A 22,704-nucleotide genomic window follows, 5' to 3' on the forward strand; every position below is an offset into this window, starting at 1 on the left:
ATTCGGAGCAGGAGCAGCTTGCGGGACAGCAGACTTTATGGGTGAGTCCTGCTACTACACATTTCCTGTTACTGTGGTGGCTTTGTTACGAGATATATTATACCGAACATATATTACCGATTACTATTTAACTGCATGAAGATAAATGACCAAAGACACCACTAGTTACATCCAAAAGAGGGATTATTTTTTATGCGCTGAATAAAAAAAAACACCCGTAATCCTTCAGTGTGCAAGTAAAATATCTTTCTCTGCAAAAAGCTGGCTTAAAACCATTTCTCACAGATGTCGGGAAGCATTAAAATACAGGAGAGAAGCAGAAGAAAAATCGAAATAAACATTCTCTTCTTGTTTTACCATATTCTTATTTCGCTTATCATCGTTTTAGACGCGATCGAGTTGAGACACGATTACGAACGACTGCTGAACTGTTTAAAAAATAATCCTGACCCCGGCCACGCGATTATCATGACTTTAATCCAAGGGCCTGGCATGTCGAAACATCTTTACTATCAGCTAATGCGAGTCTCCGTCTTATTGCGTAATCAGTCGGGCTGACTAAGAGAATCAGATATACATACATATAGCTGCATGAACTTAAGTTGTTACCATATATAAATTATTCGTTTTTCTTTTGTGGAGATACATTTCACAGTTTCTAAAAGTTCGTCAGGGCTATTATGTAATCGATATGTAACGTGCATACATCTGCGCCGCGGTAACCCCGACGATGTCCGCATAATTCCGCACTCTATCACTGCCGTTTGCGAACCTTATTTTTTACCTCGAATAAATTGTCGTGTTTACAACCTTTTCGATCGTACATCCGCGATTCTGCATAAATCACGCTCATATCCGGGAAACACGAGGAAACTTTTGCCTCCGCGTATACCCGTAACGCCGCGGTTGAGATCACGTACATAACAGCCCCGATCACTTGACTTCCTCCTGGAGCCTTGTATTCTACAGCATGCTCCTTTTAGCGTACATACAATGCCCAGTTAAATGTTTCGGCGACAGGCAGAGTCTTGGAACGGTTTTTATGTCGATAGTTGGCACGAGTTTATGGCGCTGTACTGTGCGACTGCATGTTAGTGCTTACGTTACTGTTTGGCGTACCAAAGTGATTCCTGAGTTGTGTTAAGAGATACGATACCACAAACGTGTTTGTGACCGGCGAGCAAGACGCTTCTGTAAACTTAACGTCCCCCTTTTGGAATTTCGATACAATTAATAGAGTTATGGCTTTTTCTCTAAGAGATCTGATTAGAAAATAGAATTCTCAAAAATATGGTGTGTTAATTTCATATTTTCATTGCACGAAAAATAACTTTTTTACTTCGATTAAAATCAATTTGAGTCCTAATACTTTTCGATAAAATTCTTGAAACGATATTCAGGATTCTAAAAACATTGCAATTGTTTGACACAGAGTTACAGAGATGTTTGGGTAAGAGTCAGAGCTCCATCAATTATATCGAGATCTTGAAAATGGAGAGTTAATTTTGACAGAAGCTGAGCGAGAACGTGGCAGAGACCGCCGCTTTGCATCATTTTATATCGCCGGTTCGTCGTCGTGTAAACATCGCGGGCGATAATTGCGCTTAATTAATTTCTGCGGTGGGAGTTGACAAGTTTTCTTTTATTTGATCAGTGCAGCTCTCGATAAACTCGTATACGAGATACGAATTTTTTGTTCCCATCGGGTTTCTTTCCTTTTACTCTTATTTCGATCAAGGTTTTGCCGAAACATTCATCAACAATTTAAATAGGAACCTTACCCGTCAGGGTAGTTAAGTCGATAGCTGATTATGATTTAGCGAAAGTCTCTCCGATCTGTTTGTTTCGAGGCAAGCCAATTAAAAAGTGTCAGCGTAACGTCATCGTGCTTATAATTGGATGGTAATTAATATTGGATCGTAGGTAATGCATTTGTGAGCTTTCTCGCGTTTTAACACATTTATATTAAATCGCAGGAAAAGCTTTCGGAAGCGAAGAAATGGTGATGGAGAATTTAAGACATAAATACTAAGTGTTTTGATGAATTTACTCACTCGCCTGTAATATGATTTGCTTAATGAATAACAAACTAACAATACGATCGCTCTGCAGCTTGTAACAATGTTAAAGCAACTGTTTATGCTAAGTTGTATCTCAGACAACTGATTTAACTAGTCTTGTGTTACTCGCGTCACTCAATTTTCCTTTTATTTTACAGTTCTATTTATAGGCTGGGGAAGGAGATGTATTAGTTGACCGCAGTTAGTGCAATTCGATATCGGTACAATCGGTCTGTAGAATACTCTTATCGTGCGATAAAGGAAAAGCTCAAGCAATTTATTTAGTCAGCGAAAAATGATTATAAAATTTACACATAATGGTTCACTATTAAAATTGATATATTTGAAATTAGTTTATAAATTTAAAAGAAGTGGCTTTATAACGCTATGCTCTCGATTAGAATCTCTGTCTTAGATATAGATTATATCACATTACATCACATTTTTCTTGTGTGTCGTTTTATCGTTGAGATTACCGATTCTGACTGCTATTCGGAGAGTACAGTACATTTTAGAGACATCAGTTGATTAGTAGAGGCTGCGATAGTTCGAGATACAATAAAGATATGTTAGAGAGGGAAAAGCTGAACGTTTTCTTTTTATTCGTCCGTGTAGGATGCATCTGTATTAGCGAACAAACTTGTGACACGTGCAGACTCGCGCGAAAATAAATAGGATTTTCTCTGACACCAAAGCCTGAAACGATTCGAGGCTCGCTTGCCATGTAACGTTGTTGTCTTACAGGGAAGAGGAGCTCGCCACTAACTCTAGCAAGGAGACCGTCCTATCTGACGCCACCACTGTCGACCCACGCTACCGATAAGCTATAAATTTAAACGTTAATGAGAATGCTCTAATCAGCAATCGAATCGGCCGTCATTCGAAAAAAAAAGACTGGGCGCCTCAGCCGCAGACTGTTAATCTATTTATATTGTTATGACACGAGAACTGTAGTACTCACTATAGTGTGAAATTGTTAATCGATACGCACTGTGTAATTCACGTTATAAATCTTCGATCTCGAGACTGCTCGTTAGCATTATATTAACGAATATTTCGGCATCACCGAATAAGACCGTAAAATTTATGGTTTAATGCTGTAAAATAAATCTGTTTCTTTATTTAATTATCCGGATTGAGTTTCTCCCTTCCATTCGTGTTACGCCTCACGCGCGATCGGGCTCGACTTTGATTTCTCGTGGCGATCGAGTAGCAACGCAAAGCGAAGTCGAAGTCGATGTGCGGCGACTCCAGCTACCTCCGAGAAATCGTATCTTCTGCACTATAAAAGATATGTAAATATGTGTGTATCATAATTTTGTTTGTCGAAATTAATTTATTGGTGACATTTCGTTTGATCCTTCCGGTAGGAGATTATCTCGATCAATTTCTGTTAAGTGTGTAACTTGCCACACAGGCTGCCGAATATAATGTTTGATTCTTAGTAAGTATATACGTAAATTTCTACTACACAGGCCAGTGAAACGCTGTATAATAGTACAAGATTAGAAACTGTGAAATGAATCGTTACGTATACATATGCATTATCGAGCGTAACACGCGCCGCATTCGCAGCTGCGCTGCCACGGATCCGTGGATCCGTGAGTACGCGCACGGATTCGTGGAGAGTTACTCGATTCAAGATCCGTGAATCCGTTCCCAGCTAGGATTCACGAATCTCTGAATCCATGCCTCCGTGGATTTGCGAAAAATCGTTATGCGCGGTCATAGCGGAGGAAAAAAAGCGAATTTAGCTTATTCTACGTGACTGAAACTACGCGATTGAATAATTTAGGGTCATTTAATAATAACTATTTAGGCATCTCATCTGGGATGCCGGTGGGGGCTGGGAGCGCTCAGGAGCGCAGAGCGATATCGTTTCTCTCGCATTTATTATCCCATCGTGTAACGATTTTAGATCGCGCGATCTACATAAAGACGAATCTACATTTTCCCCTCGTAAATCTCGCATCTTAAGTTTCTCTTTGCATCTATGTAGCTATTTTATCTTTCCTACATTTATTCATCAATCATTGTTCGAAATGTCATGTATCATCATATTTAATAACTCAGCTGATCATTAATTGCAGTATATGGTAACATCCGGCAAAGTTCATAATAAAATCGCAAATAACGGTGTAGCTGGCTCCACGAGATTCGTGGTTCGTCGGATCCGAGTGAAAGCGATTAAATTAAGAACGCGAATGATATAAGATTAAGCCGCAAATTCACCGTGTATTTTGTACGCTGCGTATCGAATCGGTGCTCCAAACGAGAATTTGTATAATGAGGAGAGAGAAAAAAGACAAAAAAAAAAAAGAATCAACAAAAATGTGATTTAAAGAAGTGGAAATTTGGACAAGTCGCGTGATGTTTTACAGGAGCATGCTAAACTGTGTGAATGCATTAGAGGGACACATACCGCCAGCAGAGAGCGCAGCCCTGATGGTGGCAGAGGAGAAGCCACATCCTGATTCATGTAAGGCTTTAAAAAAAAAACCTGACCAGCATCAATCACGATACATTGTAACACGATAATTTGTAATCCCTGTCATCTTTGTCCAAGACAAACAATTCTCTAATGCGAAGTCGCGATCGAGATTATCATTTTCCCTCGGACCGTTGCGATGATTGGGGGTGATCAGGTGCTGTCGATTCAACGGGCGAGCTCGATTCCTCGTAATTTTATCCTGTCGATACACGAATCGTATCTTTCACGTCGACGATATTTTTATGCGAATGCGTTCATCGAATGAAAATTGACGTACGCGCTGGTTGACTCTTAAACCTAACTCAAAGTTGAACTTTCAGAGTATAGTCATTTCACTGATGGCATTTAGATGTTTACATTATAAATCGCATATCATTTATTTTTTATGTACACCACACATTATGTTTATTTTTAATCATTTTTCACGCCTGATCACCTCATCAATCATGCATTAAATTTCTGCTATGTCTTTCCGCGAGTGTTGAAGCACCGAAATTGAACGTTGCGCTGCAAACGGAAAATTTTAAGAGCATCGATAACCGTGCGAATCGATGCCGGATCATCGAGTATACAGGAATTGTTTGCCACGTGTCGCTTTACGCGCCTATCCATCATCTTGCATGCCATATATGCCGTATATGTATGTTCGTAAGTTTTTCCTGATTTGTAGTCTCATTGTGGAACATCTGTTTTGAATTTATTTGCAAACGTTTCTTTTCTGCTTTCAGTATAATTCAGAAAGTGCAGAGGCGTCAAAGTGCTGGTTATACGACAGGCAAACTATATACATTGTGCCGCTTCGACAAGACACTTCGCGAGTGGTTATAGCGGGAACACTATCAAACTTTGTTCACCTTTTCGCGTTGACAACAGCTAATTAGAAAAGAAAACACGACGAAGTAGAACAATACCGGTGTAACCGCGTGTGCTATACCGAGAGATCAGAAATTTTAATCTGCAATGTTATTCACCCATTAGAACAATTGCACAAACAAATATTTTTTTAAGTTCTCGTCCGCCCGCGAGAAAAATTAAACTTTACACTAAATCTTATTGATTTTCGACACGAGATACTTTCTCTCGCTCGCATTCACGAACTTTCGTTTTCACTCGGCATAACAGTTGGACATTAATCTAATATCTATTCTACCTTAGCTTCCTTTGTTTCACACTGCTTGGGTTGGACATTCTCGTGACATATAAACTCGCTGGAATTTCAGTTTAGAAGAGCTTATTTTTCTGACAGTATATTCACGCACATATACAATAATCATATAAAAAATATGTCGAAACAAGCTGTATAACACTTACGTCGCACATGAAACGAATGATCGAATATCTCAAAATAGTTGTCCTCTATTGTTAACGACTCTTGGCGATATCTCCCTCGAGAGATACTCTGTAATAAACTACAAACGATGTGTTTCAGAATAATAAGCTCTACACATATCACACACATTTATTTATCGTCATCTCTGTGCAACACGACAGTTCTCCATCCTGTATCGTATCTACACTTTGGACTTAATTAACGCTCCGTAATTACACGAAACGAGAAAGTGGTAGACACTCACGTACTGCTTCGTTTCTAAAACGAGTATTATTATATTATCGTATATTATGCGCTATCGACACTGGCCTTTGTAGTAGTTTAAAGGAAGGCAGGCCAATGTGAATATATGTATATTCCTCATTGACACATATTATACTGATATAGCATCCGTGAAGCAATCCCGGAGCGAGGATTTGTTTCGTTATGCAATGACTTCTTAGGCCAATGTACATACATATACTTGGCGTTGTTGTTAATTTTAGTACGATGCTGTACAATCAATTTTCGCAGCATGAATGGTGTAAGGGGCATGCGCGCATGAATGTAATCTCTAGTGCGTAGGAGCCAAAGGTAATTTCATCTCCCGCGAGAGTTTCCCGTTTCGGACGTTTGGCTTTGAAAACCTTAAATCACTTAAGTCGGATCAGGTCTCGTATAAATTAATAATTATAGCTAAGATAGCCGGAGGGAATATATTCTTACTAATGTACGAAGGAGTATTTTCTTAAATTAACAATTCACTATTGTAACGTCCGGACACCGCGTGGATTTCTAAGCATCGTACGACAGCGATAATATTATTCTACATACTGATAATGCTATCATCTTTTTATTCGACACTCGAGGGCTTCACTAAACAATACTCATAGTTAATGAGCGATAATAAGTATTTTTTAAGTAGCACGGGAACGCTGCTTATTTCGTAAATATTTATCATATTTCGGAAACGAATAGAACGATTTTTAACTCTATTGACCTTCTTTTTGGCCAGTTTTTACAAGTGCGCTTAAATTGCATGGGATTAGCTCTGAGATAAGAGTAGCGGCTACAAAGAAGGAGCTTATTACACAACACCACCGAGTTGATTTCGAGAATTATTGCTAAAACATAAAGGTGAAGCGTCGTATTTCCCTGCTGACGACCCGCCCGTATTTTCGAAAGAACGAGAGATTCTTGTATCTGGTATCGAAGTCCGTCACGGTGAAAATTAAAATTCGATCGAGGGAAGGCCGAGGCAGCCGCCGAGAGCAGTAGAAGCTTGCTTGCTCGTCCCGTATGAGATACATACACATATATCTATACACTTTTTAGCGATGTGTTTCCGGAAAGTAGTTGACGAGAGAGATGACATACGCGACGTGGCTATATGCGCGCGCGTTAGAGAGGAAGTCGCGTATCGTGAGACTAACGTGCACCCCACAGTTGTGTTTGCAGCTGGATCCGAGCGCTCTTCCGTCGCTCCCGCTCAGCCGGAGAGACCACCGCCCCCGCTTCCCCCGCCACGCTTTCCGAACAGCGGTGTCTGACAACGGGAAACAGCTCCTCTTAATATCGGTAACCTAGTGATCATGAACGCGCCGATACCGCTGCCGCTGCTGCTCACCACCAGCAGCCTCAGCCTGGAGACGCAGCTCTACGAGATCATCACCGAGAGCAGTAAGGCGTGCGCGGCGTTCCTGCGGCACAGTTTGCGTCGCGCGACCAGCCTCGGCTGGACCGCGACCGAGGGCTTCGAGACGACCGCGACGGCGAGCGGCGCGATGTACAACGAGCAGTGAGAAGAGAACGCCCGGGCCCGAGGCGAAAGGAGTCAGGAGTCGGAGACGAGACGCTGAGTTTCGTACGACGACGACGGCGACGCGGTCAAGTGCGACTCGCGAGGCGCAGCATCTGCTGGTCACCGGCAATACGCGGATTGTTCGGCAGGCGACACACGTTGAGGCAACGAGTGTTCCTCATCGGTCGATCGCGTCTCTCTCTCTGTCTGTCTGTCTGTCTTTCTGCGAGCTGAATTAGCTTAACGAAGAGCATGGGGTCGATCGGGGTAACTGTTGGGAAATATTATTCCAACGAATATTATGAGAATATACCTCAACATTATATAGGATAAATGAGGGGCGCGGGGCGTCGCGATATTTTCTCCACTGATATTAACTGATGAGCGTAACTTCTTAATCGTTCCGTGATAGCTATTAAACGATATAATTATTCGGATGATTTTGTGGGAGATGATTATCAGGATCGTCGTCAAAAAAATATTCCGGTGTTGCGCTTACTCCTCGCGTCGAGATTACCCCCGATCGAGCCTTCGTCTCGACTCGGTGCTTAGCGACGATAAATTAATTCGGGATGGAATGTTTCGAATAGTAAAATAAGTACGCTACGAGGGATGCTGAGATCGGCGCTCGGCTGCTTAGCGGGCAAATCTCGAAGACGACGGCAGATGCGAGATGGTCCTTTTGATGATCATGGCGGAAGGCTCACTTTATCGATCTTCCTCGAGTCGGAAGAAGACACCGCGCGTACGTTAACGAGGACGATGGGACGAGCGCGCGCTCGCTCGAGATAGATTAATCGAAATGTTGCGAAAGTGATTTGTGCCTAGACGAGTATGCGTTGGAAAAAAGGGAAACGTGATTATGAGAATTGCCGCGTCGCGATCTCACGCACTGCGCGAGTGCACTCGGGACTTCGTGCGACATCGAAGAATATCGAAAAAAAAAAAAATAAATCGGCGGACGCGCACGCGGGGGACGTCGAGCACGGCGAAAGGGAGGAGGACGCTCTTCATCCGATTCACCCCCGTCGTCGCAACCCCTTCGTTTCACGGAACGTAGGGCGAACGTGTATCTATATATATCTCCACTTTTATATCATTAATTTTCTAGGACTCATGTCGGGACTACGTGTCGTTTTTGTATCACACTGTCCTCTGTACGATTCATCGCACCGTGTTGTGTAATTATTAGACCGTGCGCTGTTACTTCCGCGACGACGACGACGACGACTACGACGAATGACGACGACGATGATGAATGGCGTACTATGCGCGTGACTGCCATAAATCCGCGACAACTTTAAAAAGATTACGAGCTGCCCTCGAGACACTGTGATATTTTCTTTTCGTCATTTCCGGCGCTCGATCCCGGAATTATTGATTGAGAGCGAGTATACGCTAATTGTCGGAGAGACGGAAGTGTTCCGAATTCGTTCGTTTCGCGAAAGGAATAGTCTCAATTAATTTACGAGCGAATGACGAGCCTGATGATTCGAACGTTTAAAAAGAGAGAGAGAGAGAAAGAGAGAGAGAGAGGGGGGGAGGAGATTCGTTAAACCAATAGATAATTCGTTCAAGGGTGCTTCTCTCTCTCTCTCTCTCCCTCTCTCTCTCGTGAAAGTGAGGAATTAAAAGGGATCAAAACGAATTTCTACGGATCCCTCTTAATCTGCCTATCTTATCGGGAAGTTCGCTTTGAGGGAAGGTCAGCGATTTTTCGTTGAAAAATCTTCGGAACTGGAAGACAGGAGAAGGAACACTTGCCTTTACAAATCGCGGTGTGTAACAGCGCGTTAACGAACAAATATAGCGATTCTCGTATCGAAGATCTCAAATTGGGCATCGACCAACTGCATTAAATTAATGTCAAAAGAAACTACACGGAATTAGCTTTCGATTAGTCGCAATCTCAACGACGTTCGCGATCACGTCGGACTTATATACGGTGCCTCTCGATCGCAGTATACTCACGAACCAATCAACCGCATTTTATCTCATAAAACGCCAGGGTACACTACGCAGCACACACTTCACGCTTCGGCCTAGTGGACGTGTCAATTCCTTAATCGTTAACTAAAAATATTCCTGCAATACATTTTAGAGTCCCTCAAATCGACGAATAATGAAGAAATCGGCGTTAAAACTCTGAACGCGGAAATATTATTCCCCAGAAAACAGATCCGTTTGAAAGTTCATTTCTCTTTCTCTTTCTTTAAGGTTCTGCAAATTCTTAGTCCTTAAAATTGGTCTAAAATTTCAATTTCAACTTTCGCGTGAATTCGCGATTGACGATATCGTGATTGTAGATGCGTTTTACCTGCGACAGGAATCGATACCTTCTCGGCCGAATCGAGAAAATCAATAACAACGGCCATCAGTCTGCGCAAAGGCATGCCTTTTCTTACTCCGTCATTGATCTTTCTTCCTCTCCTACCTCCCTGTTATCGATCTTTTTAACGGAAGCGCACGCAATTCGATATTTCGGGATACTCCGAGGGAGACACGACGATCCCTCCCCTACGTGCTGTACATACGTGTGTATATACTTGTATACTTCTACCGTACTTGAGAGACGTCACTGAACCACACAGCAAGTGTATGATAATCCTGTATAACCGGAAATATATAGCATACTCCGTTTCCTGCTAAAGTAGCATTATCGACGAGCGACAAGACGAGGGCAGGCATATATATCTCCACTGACTCAGAACCGTTCTAGGTCCTAAAAAAATTACCACGATGGAGATATCGATGTCGATCGAGCATCGTGACTATTTCGAGAAACCCTTCCTCTTTCGTGATAACACGAACCAACGAAATTGGCGGCCGATCACATCCCGCATGTGGCTTCTATCGTTTGTCGTTTTACGTTGCACTCACGCCGCATACGACGACTCGACGCGGAACGCGAACATTCGTAAATCTGTAGCCGAATCGGGTATATAGATTCGCGAGTATCGAGAGATGATTTATTCTGTCGCTTCTATCGATAGTAACGAATAATTTAATTACTCGATAACGGAGACTCGCGTTAACCTGTATCCAGACTACCTTGCAAAAATTGAGAAAAATCGGTGATAAATAATCGATGATTATTTATTTTGCACGGTTGTGAGTCATGAATCATCGAAATCAGAGATTGGTAAAAAATCCTTTCGAATCTATTATTTCACATTCTACTCGTCCCTTTCACGGAATTCGGCGATTTAATTCTTCGAACAAAATTGTCAGAATTTGTGAGGTCGTTAGGTTTTATTTCATGAGAGGAACAAAAAGATTATATCTATCTAATCGCGCCTGTAAATAATACAAATGTTAAATAAAAAGCCAAAGGGGCTTGATCTAATCCTTAATTTCGATTATTAGAATTTCAATTCTACGATATAAATCGAGGTATAAATCGCCACTGATTCCTTTCAGAGCAGTTTTGCGGGATAAACGCGGCTTAAATTGATATGTTGTTTCGGATGTCGCGATGTAAACGCAATATAATATTTAGGATAGAGAGACTAACTGAATGAGAAAAACAAGATCCAGACGGAATCACGTGTAAAACGCATCGTTATGATATCATTCGAACGAGCCAAGGAAGTTTTTAATTATAAGCTGTCCAAAACATACAGAATCAGTGAGAAAGGCAATAAAGCTATATTCAACTGAAAGAAAAAGATATGATAAAGTAGATTTCCTTGCATTATGAGTATTATCAGAGAATTCAGAATACTATATTAATTATCGATAAAGCTAGGATAGAGGCGTATATACATATAGAAACTATATATAGCTACTAGGCGATAGTAGCACGGCGTAAACGCGCTAATTAATATAATTGGAAACTTCACCGAGACAGGCGAATAAACTCTCTCTCTCTCTCTCTCTCCCCCCTCCCTCTCTCTTTCTCACACACACCTCTGCGATTATGTCGTGGATCGCGAGTATATGTATCGTCATTATATCTCTATTTCTCGAAATCATCGCAAGCTTATAACAAACCTGAGAGACATACGATTATTTTGGCTCGAACCGGTCGAGTTTGAGTCTCGAAGATCCTCGAACCTAACGCGAATCTTTGCGTTACAGTCGCTAAACGATATAAAGAAATTTCCAGCGCGTTCGGTATTATCGTAGCTGTGAAACTATCTGACTCATCTGCGTTGCGACAACCTTCTTTCGATCACCACCTCACACAGAGAAAAGGCATGCTGCGATATGTGTTCACGAAAGACAGATCACATTGGCACCAAAAACGATATATCATTTACACGCGCGGCAATTTTTACCCTCGAGATGCAGTATGCCGTATACATAAAGTCAACGCGAGATCTGTAAGCGAGTTACGAAAGGCGCTTTCCGTCTATGCGCGGACGTAGAACGTAGAACTGCGTTACTTTCGTCTCGAGAGTTCGTCAACGGAAAGGCCCTTCTTAGCCCTTACGCGAAAAGAATTCACTTATCTGTAATTGACCCGTATAATACTATAAACAAATAATTCGTTTCTAAAAAGATTGTAATAATAACGTATACATATATACATATATGCATATACTATAAAGACGACTACTTTTTAAACGCGAAGACCTAATAATGTATTTCGCACTCATCACGACTTTGATAAGAAGATAAGCAATGATCGCATCAATGGTTTCGAGTCAATGATACAATATTAAAACTCATTGAGCATTACAACATTAGCCTTCGAGGAAAGCAACAAAAGAGATAAAGAAAAAAAAAGATAAATGAGAAATTTTCGAACAGTCCAACAAAGTAAGTGATTACAATAACGATTTGTAAAATAAGTTCACTGCCACTCAAACGACTTGCGCCCCTTAGGAGAGCGCCAATATTCCAAGATGTGAATGTGTACAGTTATGTGAAAAGTATATTATAATATAACGTAATTATATTTACATATGATACACTAATTAGCATTATGTAAAACTAAATAGTATATAACGACATTAAGAGTGGTATACATACGTAGGATATAGGTAACAAGGAATAAAAAAAAATACACATTGATCGCAGAGCTACTCCAAGGAAAAAAAAAACGTTTACGCGCCCGCTCATTTGTATATTACGATATTAAAAGTTAGCACTAACATCAATTCTCTCAGCTGAACGATAATCAAGTTCGATTATACTTTCCTTTCGTCGTCTCGCTTCTACAATGCAATGGGAAAAAAGGGGCGTCTATTTTTACTGTGTAATTATAAGTTTCGGATTCAAAGCGTCACTATTAACAGGTCCGACGAGAGATCTAGTCGTATATTTAATCAGCTTTCTATCTTGAGCGCGATCGGCAGTGCAGCGTGATATATGACGTACATATGTTGTTTCGGATTAAAAAAAATGTACCGTCTGATACTTTGCAATTTTTCTCTCATAGAACGCGCGATGTTCTGTGCGATTTGCATTTATTAAGTGTTATGTAATTGAATTCTTTTTATAAAAGCCCTTACATTCTCTGTGAAAATGTTTTACTTGCCTCGTCACCATCCCTCGAAAAAAATACAAAAGAAAGAAGAGAGTGCGCGTTTTATTATCATATTATCGCGAGATCAGTTAGCGTGCGACGTATTGAAATAACGAAGTATTTTATTCACAATTTTATTATTTTAGTAAGTATATATAATATTCTAATACATTCAGGAAAAATATAGGTATCAAATATTATTACGCTTTATTACTGTACATTATCCACGAAGTACCTGCAAAGATTGATTATTTACCTAAGACATAAACTTTATCTTATGGTTTGCACTCCTGATGATAAGGGTCCAAAGTTCGGAAGTCTCTCCAAGTCGGAGGAAACGCACTGTGTAAATGCAAGCCGCAGCGTTTGCACGGATCGCTAAATAAAGTGATTAAACTATGAAACCACGTCTGAAAAAAAGAAAAAAAAACGTGATAACGATCGCACATAACGCGCATCTAGGATTTATTAATGGACCGTTGATTACCATAAACGATCGCACTGCTAAATCGGGTAACGTAGGCGAATAGAAGTGCAACATTGCGGCATGCGCGTTCTCTGTCGCTTTGCGGAAGACCTTATGCCTAGACTCCGACCATAGGTCTATCGGTTCCCCGTAACCCTTGATTACCACCCGCTCTATCATCACTCCCTTAAACACTACCATCCCTTTTAGAACATGTCCCAGCGTAAGGTGTAATATTGCGTTACTTGACGCAGACGGACGTGTCACGGTTACCGTCATGTCGCTAAACGTTCGGTCAAACGTTGATATCAAAGAGTCGACTTGCCTGTATATGTTAAAACCGGTTAAAACTCATACGTTTCGAGATGGCAGCGTTACTTTTACCGTCATCACTAATCATGCAATGTAGGAATTAATCAAAATAGCTTACGTCTGAGGTACATTGTGACAGCTGCTGTGGTATCTTCCTCTCTTTGTCCTACTTAAAATCATGTAAGATCTCTTTAGCTGACTGTGACTGAGCAAGTTGTGGGCAACGTTACTATATTCGTGAATCTTATCTGTCCATTTATAACTGTTAACGAGCGTGCTATAAAGCGCCTGTCTTTCCTGAGTGGTCTCCTGACTAAGGTAAGTCGTGCTGGCTAAATTAAACGGACCGGGTGGGGGATTTAAACTACTTATCGCCTGTTCCACGTCCCTATGGTATTTTAAAGCAATAGAAATTAATTTGTCCTTTATGGTAATTCTTTGTAAAGCTAAGATCTGATCTCGGACGCTACTTAATTACCTCAAGTTGAGATTTACAGTTGTCAACAGTTCCTGTAACTCAAACAAATACTTGGATTCTTTATTTTCCTCGCCGTGCTCTGCTCGCAACCCATTTCCAAGAGAATCAAACACTTGCCCGACGTTAGAACGTAGCACCTTGATAGCGGTCAGCGCAGTCTGCAACTGCTCCATTCTCACACCTGCTAAAATATTATATTCTTTTTGCAATGGTGTACGCAGTGCACGATTTTTAAAAGTTCTCCACTAGAAGATTAGTAATCTATTTTATATATTTCTTATACATTTTATACATTTAGGGCCACAATCTAAGAGTGCTGTTAGAGGATTAGATAGACTAAATATTATATCAATATAATTATATTAATTATATCAAAGGTAGACAATAACTTCCAAACTTTAACATTCTCTGTACCAAACGCCAAGAGAGTAAATTTGCTTCCTAGTGCATTGTTTAGATGAGATACGAGATGCTTTATAACCTATAAATCACGTTTAACGTACCTCATGTACCTTAACCAGCGAGTCGATCGTAGGATCACTGAGCGTTTTTAAATCCTGACGGGTGGAGGACAGATACAGCAGTTTTAGCTTCAGTTCATTTCCAATTAGCGTGCTTTTTTTATGTCAAACTACGGACGCACGCTCACGTCGTCAGGCCACACGTTTGTCCCCATTCGTTCATTGTTGAATTGATCTTACAATTAGCTCTAACGTACCGACCGTACCATTAGATGGCAATGCGGTTGCCATTCATGATGCCCGGCTTTCGCTCGCTGCCGCGTTTGGCGCGGCCGAGGCTCACCTGACGGCGTGTTTTTTTCCGTCGTCGTGCAGCGTGCAATACGAGAGGTTCGCGTGTTACATGAGAAAAATTCAAAACAAAGGCAAGTACTCGCCACGTGGGAACCGAATAATTGCATCTGTGCGCGCGTGTCGTCGAATCTGTCGGCGATCAAGATTGAGATCGCGGATCAATTGTCGATTCGTCTCCTTTTCACGGGCTGCTCTCACGTGTGCAGCCGCAACCTCCGCGATAACCGGATGACGAGGAGCTCGAGATGAATTGGATAAACAAGGCGCGAATATAAGTGATAGGACAAGAATGGACAACCCGGCCATGGGTCCACTAGTGGCTGACAGCACCGAAGACGAGTCCGACGAGTTGTTTTCAGGTAACAACCGCCTGTCCCCGAATTACGACATTGGCATTCTTTTCTCGCTTTTCTTTACACGCACAAATTTCTAGATGACGAACAAAAGAACGAGATTAGGCATAAATTCAACGTCTCCGAGGATGCCTCGATTTTAAGGCCCGAGACACCCTTATCATCGCTTGATAGTTCCAATACGATGTAAGACACATTTTTATTTTGTTAAGTACTTTGAAGTTTTCTTAGTGTCTGATCTAGTGATGATAATGCAAGAACAAATTTGTTGCGAATAAGTAAAGTCATTGAATGATTATGCCTTCCGTTAAATAAGTTGTTTTAATTTCTGAATTAATGATCACTTGTGAAATTGTTAATGACAGAATGCCAACCGATGCCGTAATTCCATCTACACCATTGAGTCTGTTGCCCTTTTTAAATAAAATTAACGAACAGTGGAGTAGCGACTTAGAGACACCGCAGGCACAGGCTTGCACGAAACAAATGACTAGCTCAACTGCAAGAGTAATGCATCTTTTTATAAACTTTGTTACTTATGTATATAGCAGTCCACTGTCGAGTTATAAAACGTCCCGTGTATCATTGATATTTCAGACAGAAGAAATTCCTAAGCTCGAACAGCATACACCCGATCTTTCAGCTGTTAAAAGCATAGAGAAAATTATTTCTGAGTCCCCTGTTATTGCCTCTAGAGCGACGAGGAGACGCTCCAAGCGTTGTATATTTAGATCTCCTATATCTACAGACCCACTGGCTGTGACTAACAATGAAAATATTCCTGTAAACGTAGAAACACCTGTTATTTCTGATGCTAATTCCGTAGCTACAAATGCCTCAATATCTAATTCATCTCTTGAGAGCACTCTTAAAGATCATGAGCCAAAAATTCCTAATAGAAGTCTGGACACATGTAATAATGAAGAATTAGAAAATGTTACGAACGCAGTACCTGATAGTTTAAACACATCTACGCAAGAGTTCTTTTGCAATGCCTCGTTCAGTAAGATAGATGAATTATGCTCTGACACTTTTGATAATGAAAAAACAATGGAGACTACTGCCATGCAATATAACGATGAGCAGAATATCGAGGACATCGACAAAGGAAGGAACGTTGAGGAGAATAAAAATATAGGTTTCTTTACTGCGCGTGGTACTTCAATTAATGTCTCAAAGCAAGCGTTATTTAAAGCGAAGAGACTATTCGCAGATGCCTTCGATACGGATGAAGCGCAGAATTATGAATCATTCGCTAAAAGAAATTCTAATGAAGAGAAAAACAGGCACTTACCATCCTCTTCGTTTGCTAATAACGTTTCCGTCAACATTGCGAAAGAAGTATTATCCAAACCAAAACCCCTTACAGAACAATTTAAAAATTATGACAAAATGCACACTACAGATTGCAAAAAACCACTTGTAAATAAAAGTCTTAACGAAGAAGTCAGTAATTTCCCTATTTTAATTTCAACTGCTAGCGGCAATCCTATTAATATCTCAAAAGAAGCGCTGTTAAAAGCGAAAACGTTATTAGCGGATGAATCAGATAATGCCGATGATAATGTATTAATAAAATATGACAGATCGCCTACAGATAAAAATCCTATGACAGTAAATAAAAGTCCTAGTGAAGAAGTCAGTAATGTTCCTGTCTTATTTTCAACTGCTAGTGGCAATCCCATTAATATCTCAAAAGAAGCACTATTAAAAGCGAACATGTTATTAGGGGATGAATCAGAGAATGCCGATGACAATGCATTAATAAAATATTCTGAGAGATCACCTGCAGATAAAAATTCTATGACAGTAAATAAAAGTCCTAGTGAAGAAGTCAGTAACGTTCCTATTTTATTTTCAACTGCTGGCGGCAATCCCATTAATATCTCAAAAGAAGCATTGTTAAAAGCGAAAATGTTATTAGATGAATCAGAGAATGCCGGTGACAATGTATTAATAAAATATTCTGAGAGATCGTCTGCATCTAAAAATATGACAGTAAAAAATATGATTCGACCGTCTTTCGTAATTAATAAACCTATTAATATCTCAAAAAAATCACTACCTACAGTAAGAACATTGTTCGCGGAACAATCGAATAGTACCGAATTCACTTCCAAAAATAAAATTGATATCGCTGATAATGAACAACGTGATATAAATACTTCGAATATTGGATTCAGCACTACTCGCGACACACCCGTTAATTCCAAGCAAGCTAATTTCAAAGCAAGAACATTATTTGCAGAACTATTGGATGATTCATTAGAAGACATTCATAACAATGATAATGAGATAAAAAGACAGGAAACAAAAGTTTCAAAAGTTGGTTTCCAAACTGCTGGTGGTAAAGCCATCAATATCTCAGAACAGGCTTTATCCAGAGCAAATGCATTGTTTGCAGAACATTTAGACGATACGTTAAAAGCAGCCGTTACAGAGGAAACTAATATTCATGACAATAAAGTGAAAGGATTAGAAGTAAAAATAGCAAATATTAGATTTCAATCGACTGGGAGCATCGTTGATATTTCTGAAGAGAGACCGAAAGCAAAAATATCGTCCGAACACGTGGATGATCAACCAGAACCAGTCCGTGCAAAGGCTACTAAAATCGACGATAAGATAGAAAACAGACAAGAAGTAAAAATTCCAAGCATTGGGTTTCAAACCGCTTGCGGAACATCTATCAATATTTCAGAACACGCGTTATCTAGAGCAAAAGCATTATTTGCAGATCAATTAGATTGTCTTATAGAAATGGACATTCTTGAGAACACCCGCGATGACGGCCGAAAGATTAAAAAACGCGACTTAACAATACCGCACGGTGGACTGCAAACAGCAAGCGGTCAACAGGTACCGGTTTTGAACAACGATGCATTAATAGCACGAGAATTATTCTCCAATGACTGCCTGGATGAAAGTAATTCTGACTTGGGGCGCGCATCGTTGCAAAAGCGCAAACTAAGCGAGACTAATGCAGACGAGAGCACACCCCAGGGCAGGACGCGCGCGTTCGAAACGAAAAAAGCTCGTCTCAGCAGCGAATTTCAAGCTAGAAAATTGTTTTCCGATACGCCGAGCGTTGACACGGATAAGAACGAGAACCGAGATCCGGATGTGAAAAATCAAGCGCCTTCCGTCGTAAATTCCGCCCTGGGATCACCTAAAAGGGACGCGATAGAATCAGTCGAAGCAGATGCAGCGGGCAGTCCTGTTCTAGGAAGGCAGCCTATCTCGAGGAAGCGAAAGAGCTTAGGATATCAAAGGGACGAGCATAGTGCGTTACGAACAGACAGAAAGATACTAAGTAACGAGAATACAGCGTTGCAAGAGAACATTGTGCAAGGAGGTGCAGCATGCGGAAAGATTGAGGACGATAAATTAAATACGCAAAAACCGACGCAAGTCGCGAAGGAAAGAGCAAAAGGCGGTAGCACGGAATTGAACGACTACGGCGATACTCAGGTGATGATGGATATTATCGACGGGTCGACAAAGATCCTGCAGGATCGCTTGGCGGCTGCGTTGGAGCAGGAAGCGATAATCACCGCGAAACGGAGACACGGGTCAAAGCAATCGGTGGGTCATCTATATCGTTACAAGCAAACCAATTCTAACGCTCGTTTGTCGTTGAGGGAAATCGGCGGTGGTACGCCGCCCGTGCCGCGTTCCTATCAGGAGCTCATCGATCGACAGATACCACCGAGTATCCTGGAGATCGCCGCCGCGACCGCCGCGACGTACAGATTCCGTTGCTCTGACTTTTACGGGACCGACGTGGCGTGCAATAACGTGCGCGGGATAGAGATGGAGGACGGCGCGTGTCTGATCCTGGACGAGAACGGATACGCGGGAGTCTGGGAGTTCCTCCGCGCGTTTCTCGCCGGTCCAGGCGTAGATCCGAATCTCGTTCCCGCGCGCTGGGTCGAGAATCATTACCGATGGATCGTGTGGAAATTGGCGTCGATGGACCGAATGAAGTTTGGCTCGGCTGAGTTACCCAGGTATAATATACCGAAAGTTTATATAATACGCAGGCCGTCTCTAAGATATAGATTAAGTCGCGCGGGGGGAGCCGGCATAATTTTACGAAATTAGTTCAAACAGTTTCTTAGCCAGATAGAGACGTCTAAATTTCTAAAGGAATTATTGAATAATTATTTTATACCTTTTTTTATACACTTCAGAGTATTAACACCTTCGCACATAATGGCACAATTAAAGTATCGGTATGATCGAGAAATCGATCGGTCTCAGCGACCAGCATTAAGACGCATTTTGGAAAAGGACGATGTTGCGTCTAAGAGAATGATTCTATGCGTGTCATCTGTAGTAGAAGTAATATATGTTAATCATATTGAATTTTAATGGCAAATTTTTTAGCGTGCTTCATGCATTTTAATTTACAGAATAATAACGTAAGTATGGAGATAGGGAAGAGTCCGCGTATAGGAGTGCCAAAATGGAAAATAGAATTAACCGATGGCTGGTATAATGTAAATGCCTGTATCGATGTAGGTATGGTGAGGAATATATCGATTGGTAAAATAAGAGAGGGCACGAAATTAGTGATATCCGGCGCGGAATTACTGAACTGTGATCAAGGTTTCTATCCACTCGAGGTAGGCCACGTTCGATTTTTATCGGAATCGGAAGCGAAAATCAGTCAGTTCTTTGATTTCTCATCGTCCAGGTACCGGCTGACGTGTGCCTAAAATTACACACGAATTCAACCAGGCGCGCACGATGGGACACGAAATTAGGATACGCGCCGCGTTCGGGGCCGATACCCATCAAGTTACGTAATGTGTGTCCGAGCGGCGGTTTAATCGGCGAAATGACGATCGTCGTCGCTAGAGTGTATCCGATGTTATATCACGAGAAAACCGCATCCGGAGATTCGAGTAAGATACGTTTAAATCTACGTCGGCATCCCCGAAGGGGAGTTAATGATCTAATTCTTATATATTTATTTCTCGCGATAGTTGTCAGAAACACTAAAAGCGAGGAGAAAGCGCAAAGCAAATACGAGCAGCAATGTTGGTCCAAGATAGAGGCGTTCTACGCTAAAGCGGAGGACTTTCAAGGAAAAGGACTTTCTTGCGAAACTGACGATATGACGATCGAGCGAATTCAATTGAACAAAGATTATGAAAATTTATCTACAGAGGTATATATACGACTCGATTTATCTTATTTGTAAATTTGTTTCGGGACGTCAGCGTATTCGTTACCATTATGAATAGGAATCCGTCTCTAAAAAACGACACGATGAATTGCTGCAAGAATTACGTCAAAAGGAGGAACGGTTCAAGCAGAGGATGCAGTCGAAATTGCGCGAAAGCTTGCCGGGACCGCGACAGGTTTCTCAGCTGCTCAAAGTTCGCGTGTGTGACGAAAATGCGAACGCTATTCTTTCAATTTGGTCGCCCAGCGAGGAGGTTGTCGACGCTCTCAAAGAAGGTGCCTGTGTTTCGCTCTGCAACATCGTGGCTTCCGGAAAGAGGTAGTATTCTCATAAAAACGAGTAACTGTATCCGCCGCGCGGATGTAATAGCACATAATGCCCGATTTTACGAGCATAATTGTTTAACAGGGGTACCGAATTACAACTCACCGCACGTCGGTCTGCAATTTTTAAACCGGGAAAGATGCGCGACACGTCTTATCCCGCTAGAGTGTGCATGCCGCTATGCGAAATAGCAAATTCCGAATTTGCCCCACCTTACGGAGAGTTTGATACTGTCGGTCTTGTCTGTTCAGTCGGTCCTGCCCCTTATGTAAGTGTTATTATATTTTCTGAAATTTTTGAGGTAATAGAAAAAATAGATTGCAAAATATAAGAATAATATATAATAAAAAGACTATAAAAAATATATATATATATATATATATATATATATATATATATATATATGTGTAGTTTATTTGCAAAAGATTGAAGTATTAAGCAATAGACTTTTCGAATTATACAATAAGTTGGCTCATAAATTTTATATCAAAAATTCTCAACATAATATTTCATGTGGAAACATCGTAGGGTATGAAAGATTTCGAGGCTGTACATTTGGCATATTGCAAAGCGGATTTAAGCGATTCTTCATACCTTTCGATATTGTTTTGGCAAGGAATAGCCAGTTACGGCTACGGAGAGATTCTTACTGTCGGATCTATCGTAGCCTGCTGCAATTTAGAATGGAGAAGGGTAACTTCGTGGAACGTCCCAGCGGCGTATTGCACGGAAAGAAGTACTTTTACGTGCAATCCTCGCCGAAATCATTTACACGAATCGTTCGAAAATCTACGAAATATAATTATGGTATTCTCTTCTTTTTCGTTATGTATTTTATGTAATTTATAAATTCAATATAACTATCTTTTGCACTTCTAATTATAGTTCTTATAAATAGACTTAAGTTTTTTTTTATAAAACGTGCTCCGTCAAATTCTTTGTTCTAATTATACTTTATTTTTATAATAATTTCTCAATTTATATTTATAATTGCATTTATAATAATTTTCTAATTTAAATGTGTTAAATCTGATTTTTAAGGATCCAATTAAGTACGTTGAAAGATGCACTTTTGAGCTTAACGTGGAATTGCAAAAGAAGTCGACGCCTACGCGCTACACACCGGGTAAACATACTCCGATCAACAAAATGTACAGTTCAACGTTAAGCGCCGACAAAAAATTAGTCGACTGTACGTCGCCGCTGGCGACGCCGAAATTGAAAACGGGCGACAGCTCGAATTTTATCGCATCTAATCCCTCGATTCAGAAACGACTCGAGAAACTCCAACATTATGGCGAAGCGCCCGAACTATCTCCTATTATATTAAAAAGATCCAAGAGGGTTTCTTTGGATTTCCGATCGCCCATTTCCATTCCGAATGTAAACTCGACGAAGGAAACGTCGAAGGCTAATCAACCCGAGGATTTAAGTTTATCCAGTACAACGGAAAAGCATTGATAATTATGTTACGTTATTTTATTTTACGTTCTCATTCTAATTACAAGTGTCTTAAAACAGTGTATATTTGTTAATAATTATTAAATGTTTCATTAATAAACTGTTTTTATAACTATAGTAATAAAGTAGTGTTATTACGCCTATGTTTTTCTATATTTTCTATCCGA

The 22,704-nt window shown here is 40.8% G+C and overlaps 3 protein-coding genes across 16 annotated transcripts in view; 2 read left to right on the plus strand and 1 right to left on the minus strand.

Annotated features, from left to right (window-relative positions):
- The window catches only part of Glut1 (Glucose transporter 1), a 36,567-nt gene extending 23,441 nt beyond the window's left edge, over positions 1-13,126 (plus strand). For 8 of the 12 annotated variants that reach the window (XM_071791368.1, XM_071791372.1, XM_071791370.1 and 5 more), the window contains 2 exons: positions 12-41; positions 7,307-13,126. In XM_071791368.1, the coding sequence (XP_071647469.1) occupies positions 12-41; positions 7,307-7,433 (157 nt within the window). In that variant the 3' untranslated portion in view covers positions 7,434-13,126. Of the gene's footprint in view, positions 1-11; positions 42-2,804; positions 4,393-4,441; positions 4,540-5,279; positions 6,856-7,306 lie in introns of those variants that run through there. The other 4 variants (XM_071791373.1, XM_071791375.1, XM_071791376.1 and 1 more) reach the window with 3 other exon arrangements.
- Positions 13,127-13,252: 126 nt separating this feature from the next.
- Positions 13,253-15,082, minus strand: Med27 (mediator complex subunit 27). Of its 3 annotated transcripts, none has more exons than XM_071791394.1 (5): positions 14,903-15,082; positions 14,391-14,574; positions 14,031-14,300; positions 13,622-13,925; positions 13,253-13,544 (listed from the first exon to the last, which is right to left on the minus strand). In XM_071791394.1, the coding sequence occupies exons 2-5, from the start codon at positions 14,561-14,563 to the stop codon at positions 13,410-13,412; spliced, it is 882 nt and encodes a 293-aa protein (XP_071647495.1). In that variant the 5' UTR covers positions 14,564-14,574; positions 14,903-15,082; the 3' UTR covers positions 13,253-13,409. The 3 variants fall into 3 exon arrangements, with proteins under 3 accessions (XP_071647495.1, XP_071647494.1, XP_071647493.1); XM_071791393.1 differs by having other exon boundaries at positions 14,391-14,571; positions 14,894-15,082; XM_071791392.1 differs by having other exon boundaries at positions 14,894-15,082.
- Positions 15,083-15,234: 152 nt separating this feature from the next.
- Positions 15,235-22,680, plus strand: LOC139820822 (uncharacterized). Its single transcript, XM_071791360.1, has 12 exons — positions 15,235-15,564; positions 15,639-15,744; positions 15,924-16,065; positions 16,156-19,568; positions 19,752-19,902; positions 19,974-20,186; positions 20,258-20,468; positions 20,550-20,734; positions 20,811-21,070; positions 21,161-21,344; positions 21,605-21,883; positions 22,118-22,680. The coding sequence occupies exons 1-12, from the start codon at positions 15,495-15,497 to the stop codon at positions 22,535-22,537; spliced, it is 5,634 nt and encodes a 1,877-aa protein (XP_071647461.1). The 5' UTR covers positions 15,235-15,494; the 3' UTR covers positions 22,538-22,680.
- Positions 22,681-22,704: the final 24 nt, after the last annotated feature.

This window comes from Temnothorax longispinosus, chromosome 10, assembly GCF_030848805.1.
Source record: "Temnothorax longispinosus isolate EJ_2023e chromosome 10, Tlon_JGU_v1, whole genome shotgun sequence".
Taxonomy (NCBI): domain Eukaryota; kingdom Metazoa; phylum Arthropoda; class Insecta; order Hymenoptera; family Formicidae; genus Temnothorax; species Temnothorax longispinosus.